Here is a 6982-nt window from a genome sequence, read left to right on the forward strand (position 1 = left end):
GAGTTGGGCGTGTTCAAAATTCTAATTAAAGCGGGCGTCCTGATGTTAAAACTTTTGAGTGTTCTATTTCACTTCAAAGTGTGCAAATTAGTGTTGAGCACTTGCATGTGCACGCAAGTTGAACGCTTTATTTATCAGTGCAACACACAGACACCCGCGGCAAAGAAGTCCATATATTTGGTATGCGACTCGAACTTGAAAGTGTAAGCGTTTCACCTAACTGAATTTATTGGCCTCAGCTGCACACTAAAAGCTTATGAACATTTTTATTCATAGCCTACTGAGTTCTGTGTACGTGCTCCGCTTGCGCATTTTTTATCACGCCGGTAGGAACAATTTTGTTCATACTGGTGTATTAAAACATGCGTAAGTGGAGCACGTACACAGAACTCAGTAAGCTATGAACAGAAATGTTCATAAGAGTGTGTGGAACATTTGCTCGCTGATAAAATCACCTAGGAGTCTATTTGTCGGTTATGCACACTAGCGAGTAATGTTCCAGATGAGGCCAATGAATTTAGTTAGGTGCAACGCTTAAAACACTGTTAAGTTCAAGTCGCATATCAAATAGTTGGACTTCTTTGCAGCAGTAGTTTGCCGGCGGCATGCACGGGAGGCTTGGACACATCCTTCCTCTGCGACTTCCACTCTGAGACTGACGAGATCGTGGGCTCCAGCCGCAGCCGCCTCCGCCTGCCGCAGCCGCCTCCGCCTGCCGCAGCCGCAGAGTGTGCAGTGCGGACGTGACCTCAGGTACCCCGGGGCCGCCCCTTCCCTGCTTGCAAGCGCGCTGGTCAAGGGATTAGCGCCAGCGCCGGCCGGGGTTTCCTAGGAAGGAAAAAACCCGATGGGCACGGGCACCCCGGGCCAACTGGGCGAACAAAATGTGTACTCAAGTCGCTATCAGAGCGCACATGACTACCCAAAAGCGTACTCGAGTCGCTCTCAGAGCGAATATGACGAACCAAATGTGTACTCACGTCGCTCAAGAGCAAACAGAGCGACCCGATGACAAACCGAGGTCAGTCCTCCACGCGGGCAGTGACGAACCCTGACGACCCATTGGCGTCCCTTGCGCGACCCTCCGCGCACCGATAGCAAACTAAAAGCAACCTTAAAGTGAACAATTATTTTGGCTCGGGTGGGCTCGTGAATTTTCCCCACCCTTTTTTTCCTTTCCGAGTAACATATATAATAATAATAATAATAATAATAATAATAATAATAATAATAATAATAATAATAATAATAATAATAATAATAATAAAATTATTTATTAAGGTGGATTCAGAGTTCCCTAAAACCGGGCGTGATTCTCACGCAAAGCGTGATTTTCACGCCCGGCGTGATGAAAGTCGATCCCTGATTGGCTGCGTGAAGCTTGCGAAGCGTGAAAATCACGCCTGGCGTGAAAATAACGCTTGCGTTTCGTGAACTCTGAATCCACACTTATGCATCTAATGATTATAAATAGACAAGGAGACTGAGAGGCGAACTTCACGTGGAGCGAGTACCGCCCGGCGCTAGCCTTATGGTTACATCGTTATGCTAAGTCGCTGAGTGATACTATCATGATTCTGTACTGTGAACAAAGCTCTAAAGTGTCGATTATGTGGCACGTTTTACAAGAGTGCTCGTTTGCACTGTTAAAAGCTTACAGTGAATTTCACTGTAAGCTACGGTGAACCCCTGCAGCACCGTAGCTTACGGTCATAATTACCGTATCCTACGGTGAAATTCACCGGCTACGGTGCTGCAGGGGTTCACCGTAGCTTACAATGAAATTCACTGTAAGCTTTTAACAGTGTGTTGGCTATGTTTTATGACTCTGCCAGAGAGAATTACAACGTTAAATCTACAGACCAATAAAACCATTTTATGGTGTAGAACGCTGTCATGTCGGTTCACAATCACGAACGGCAATAGACTATAAGAAATGAATAAACTCATCAAATTCTATGTACAAAAATGTTTATTGTGTAACATACATACAACGGAACAAAAAGAAAACAGAGATCCTAAGAGGCGGACTCCACATGGAGTGACGGCTTCCCCGCTAAAAACTCACCGAGTTCGGCAAAGATTACGTCCCTTTTGAAGGCCTCCAAGTCGAGTTTGCGCAGGGCAGGAAGTGAGGGGAGAATGTGTCGTAGTTCGTGCAGATATTGAAGAGGGAGTCGATCAACTGAAAAGGTCCAAAACAGGCAGATGCGCAGCACCTCCAAACTCGACCGACCGGATAAGGCCCTCATCAACTCCAAGCCAACAGGGGAGTCTTCGTCCCAATCCCAATACATGTGGACCAGGTGCACGGTGAGCACCTGGCGGGCGCGGCGCAGCAAGGCAGTAGCCGCGGCCACCGCCTCGTCGCTGCTGTTCGGAACTACTTCGAGGCGCAAAGTCCTCAGAGACGCGCAGGTAGCAGCGGCCTCCATCCCAGGGAAGATTCGGCAACGTAGCTCCACGAGGTTGGGCAACTGGGCCAGCAGCAGCGCCGTCGTCGAGGGCGAGGGGGGCACCTCGTATTCGTGGCATACTACGTAAACCGCTTCTAATGTGGCAGCGTGCTGCTGGAGGATGCTGTTAAAGAAAAGCTCCAGCGACGGGCCCAACGGGCACCTGAAGTACTTCAGGGACGCCGCGGTAGTCGGGTGCAAAGAACGGGGGCTAAAATCGAGGTCTTCATCAGGTCTAATTTTTATGTACTGCAGGTCGGGCGTTGATACCAACGTCTCAAACAGCACGGCGGTATCCGCTTTAGATATATAAGCCTCGAGGTACAGTTCCACCCCCCTCAGCCGGCCGAGCTCCCTCTGGTGCCTGATGAGGAGGGCAGCGTACGCGGCACCTCCTTTCTTGGTGAGACTGATGCGCAACCTCCTCGCTGGGCACGGGGCCGTGAAGAGCGAGTGGCAGGTGTTGGGGGACGGGAGCGTGATGTCTATGAGGTCCAGGCAGGGCGCCAGGCGCAGCACCGGGCAGTATGAAGGGTCCATGAGCTCGTCGGGGTTAAAATATTCGTTGAGACATCTACGCCGCCATGCATCCGGATGGAGAGCCAACTGCGCGAACCTCTTGCAGGCGACGCGGCAACTCAAGAGGTCAGTGATGTCGAGATGCGACATCACCAATACCAACACGTCGTCCGGTAAGTGATCCATCTGGAAGAAATTGTTCAGATACACCATTAGGAAAAGGGAGAGAAGACCAAGTCCAAGTTGGTGCCGTGTGGCACATATGGACCGCAAAGTCATTCTTCGTTTTTACTCGTCTTTACCCCATCACTCTATTTGACTTTAGTCGCTGGATTTCCATTTTACTATCTTTGTAGGAGCTGGCAGGATTTTCGATGTCAAGAAACGACTTCTCAAAACCTCGCTTAAATCACTTCAAAAATTTTACAAGACCCACCGAAGTTAATGTTGGCCTGATAAAAACACACTTAAATTCAAATATGCCCCCCCCCCCTCTCTCTCTCTCTCTCCCCATCTCTCAATCCGCTGCCCTGACACGACACCCTGATCGGCAACAAATGGACCACATCCGATTGGCCTTGGCGCGGGCAGGACCCCCCACTGCACCGGGGGAAGTCCCGGGAAGTCCCCTTGACAGACTGGCTCATTGTCGCGAGGTGTGGCGTGGCGCGGCGTGGCGCCCCGCGCTGTGATGATAGATCTTCCTCCCGCTCTCCACCGGAGAGGAGCGGGGCGGAGGAAGCACAAAAGCTCCCGCCCGCATAACTAAGACATCGCCGCCGCCGCCGCGCTGCTCCAGCCCGGCGCGGTCGGGCGGCGGCGAGGGCGCTCCCAAGGGAATTTTTAGTCTCCCGCGATGGGGTCACTCGGAGGGAAAAGAAACGATAAAAAAAGGAAAGAAATGGAATAGCATAAAGCTGGCGTGTACTCACACGGCAAGGCCACAGCAAACAAGTGACATAACATAAATACACCTGCTTTCACTGTATTTGTTTCTTTGAGACATAATTTGTATTTATGATGTACAATAAAATTATGTTAAGTTTGCGACAGCCCACAGCCCATTCAATCTTGTGAATGAACTCGATACGTTGAAGTTGTATTTTTACTATTTAATATTATGACATCGTTGAAAATTGTCTTGTGACCTTTACAAGTATTTATTACGGTGGTACGGTTTGAGCTCAAAACCATGACGGGGCGGACAAAGTCATCCGATCGATCGGTGAAAGGAAGATTGGCTGAATCCCTCGGGTCTCTTTACGCGTCTTGCAATGCCCTTTTCCCAGCCACAACGAACTACGGTGCGACCCACACCGTGAGAGAGTTTTGATCAAAGAGGATCTGCGCTTCCTCTGTATGGGGGCTGCTGGCTCCCTGAACATCCGCGGGCGTCGCGAGACAATTACGGAACAGAAGGGAAACAAGAAAAGAATTTACGTGTAAAACAGACTTAAGCAAACAATAAAATGTTTTGAAGGAAATCCTGAAGGTCCTGTTAAAAATTTAAATATAGTTACGCTGGGGTAACTTATCACGCGATACGTCAGTCGTTCCATTACAACCTCACAGGTATAAGAAAACAAAACAATTCAAAAAACAAACAATCCATACACGCTTAGAAGAGGGCGGATAGGGTAAGAGAGTAGTGTTTGCAGCCGGTGTAGAGCGAGGAATAGCAACTGAGACTGTCAGCTCCAGAGAGGGGCCGTAGCGAAAAAAGGAGAATGAGGAGGAGAAGACTTCTTTACCGCGAGAGGCGTCCATTCGTCTTTCGCGGTATTGTGGTCTTCCCGACCGAGTGGCCATCATTACCGCTGTCCAGCTCAGGGGCGGCGCGGCGGAGTGGGGGCCATTGTCATCTCCAAAGGAGGCGGCAAGCAGTTAGGCCCCTCTCCACAACAACATATCAGTCCCACTACGACACCGTCTTCATCATTTTTTCCCCCGGATATTTTTCGCTCTGATCTCCTACTGTATCTTATATCCCACTCCACAAAAGCGGCAAAGGAACTCTGGAAAGGGATTTGTTTTGCCATATCAGGTGACAACAAAGAATAAATATAAGATAAAGTTAGCATAGAGCCACACACTCGAAAAGACGTGTTCTCATCGACTCGACAAATGCGCTTGAACATTTTCACAGATTAACCCATTTGTACTTGGTGAAAAGTACATACTGATGGGTTGCACCGGGAACGGGCTGTTTTCGATGCAGAAGAGACCGATGTAAGAAAATTCAGGAATAGTGTATATTTTCTTCATGTTAGGAGGTTACTTTGGGGTCTACGACTATATGGCAGGTAGGCGGCGCTATGGGGCCGTTTCTCTCCCAATTCCCGACGATAGCAGTCCGCAGGAAGACGATTCCTGCATGCCGTGGCTTGGCGGGACGGGGACCGCCGGCTGGGCCCCTGCAGACTCCACCGGATCGGCCGGCAGTGGACCAATAAAAAAGATATTCAATGAAGCAGGCAGGCAGCTTCTATATCCCAGTGAATCTGCCGGAGATAACCTTGAAAGCCGCAAGCGCCCCTGCCGCCCCCCTTCCCCCGTGTCCGCTCTGCTGGCCAGCACGTCCCTATAAAAGTAATGGAGATCCCCAAACACAAGGAGGAGCGGGCGTAGCTGCGCGGGGGCGTCGTCGGAGTAAATACTCATCGCGAGGTTTTCTGAGAAATAAGTTAAAAACCATCCACGTGATGATGCACAATACGAGCATAAAAAGTAAATTTTTCAAAATAAAAACGTCGGCATTTTTGCCGCTAGATTTGTGCTTTTATGCGCCACATACGCCTGCTACGCCGCTGAGCCAAGGATGGGGTGGGGCGCCGCTGCTGGGGGCTGCGGGGGCCGGTCGCAGATAAAACAACAGAAGTAGCAATTGAAGTCGGCCCAGGCGATTCAATAGGGGCATTTATGATGGAATCTCGTGTCACATTATACGATATACGGAGCCGGAGCCGTGCCGGAGCTGGGAGGGAAGGGGGGGGGGGGGGCAACCCGCTCCTTCACTACCTCTAGAGCCTCGTGCCGCAGCTACTTACCCTAGTCGAGAGAGCTGGCTGAACGACTTGTTGGGAAGGTTCCGGGCAGCAGACGCGCGCAGGCGAAGGCAAGACGTTGTTCCCAGGACTGGAACCAATACTGCAGGGAGGCGCGCCGTCCCTGGAAAAGAAAGGCGACACGCCACAATTGGATTGTCAGGTTCCACCCCCGAGGAAGAAAACGGAGCTAGCCGTCCTTGTCACTCTTATTGGCCTCCTCCGTTCCTCCTCACTCCGTCTCACTCTGTTTCACTCTATCTAGGCACCTCACGTAGGCCTCTGAGAGTGTGAGTGTGTGTGTGAGAGAGGGAGAGAGAGAGAGAGAGGGAGCAGGCGCGAGGGAGGCAGGAGCAGGTCACTACAGGTCCCCCACCCCGACCCCTCCTCTCCTCTTCTCGCAGAATCTTATACCTAATTCCCGTAAAGACGTAAAATGTCCTCGTCTCTCTGCCCGGGGCCACCGTTCGCCCCGCCCGGCTTGTGCCTGGCGGGTAGGCGTAGGCACACCGCACACCAGCTCACTCTTACTTTTTGGTAATTTTAGTTTAGATTGCAAAAGCGAACAAGCGCCAACGAAAACGAGAGAAAAATGCATTACAAACTAACGATAGTGACGTTGTCACTTCATTTCTCTGCTAACACTATTTCATATTTGTCTCTGGCTTGTTTCTTTAGACAAGACCACTCTTGTACTCTCCTTTTTTCTCATTTCTACCCTCTTGGATTTGTCCGTCGCGTCCTGTCCCGCCACGCCCCGCCGCCGCGTCCAGTCAGTCCGGTGAAATCCAGAGGTGCTTTTAGCAGGGGACGCGCACAGCTATTGACACGGTCGTCACGGTCAATCCGATTTGTCCACCCCGCGGCCTCACTTGCCTATGCGGGGCACGACCGTGCGCGTGTGCGTGGGAGGTGCGTGTGTGTGTATGTGTGTGTGTGTGTGTGTGTGTGTGTGTGTGTGTG

The 6982-nt window shown here is 50.8% G+C and overlaps 1 protein-coding gene across 1 annotated transcript in view; it reads right to left on the reverse strand.

The window, feature by feature from the left end:
* LOC127749282 (uncharacterized) overlaps positions 1-6982 on the reverse strand; it is a 91138-nt gene that overhangs the window by 17270 nt on the left and 66886 nt on the right. Inside the window, exon 3 of the mRNA XM_052266781.1 lies at positions 6023-6143. Within this exon, the coding sequence (XP_052122741.1) occupies positions 6023-6143 (121 nt within the window). The remainder of the gene's footprint in view (positions 1-6022; positions 6144-6982) is intronic.

The sequence above is a fragment of the Frankliniella occidentalis genome, unplaced genomic scaffold, assembly GCF_000697945.3.
Source record: "Frankliniella occidentalis isolate FOCC.00 unplaced genomic scaffold, Focc_3.1 Scaffold42, whole genome shotgun sequence".
Taxonomy (NCBI): Eukaryota; Metazoa; Arthropoda; class Insecta; order Thysanoptera; family Thripidae; genus Frankliniella; species Frankliniella occidentalis.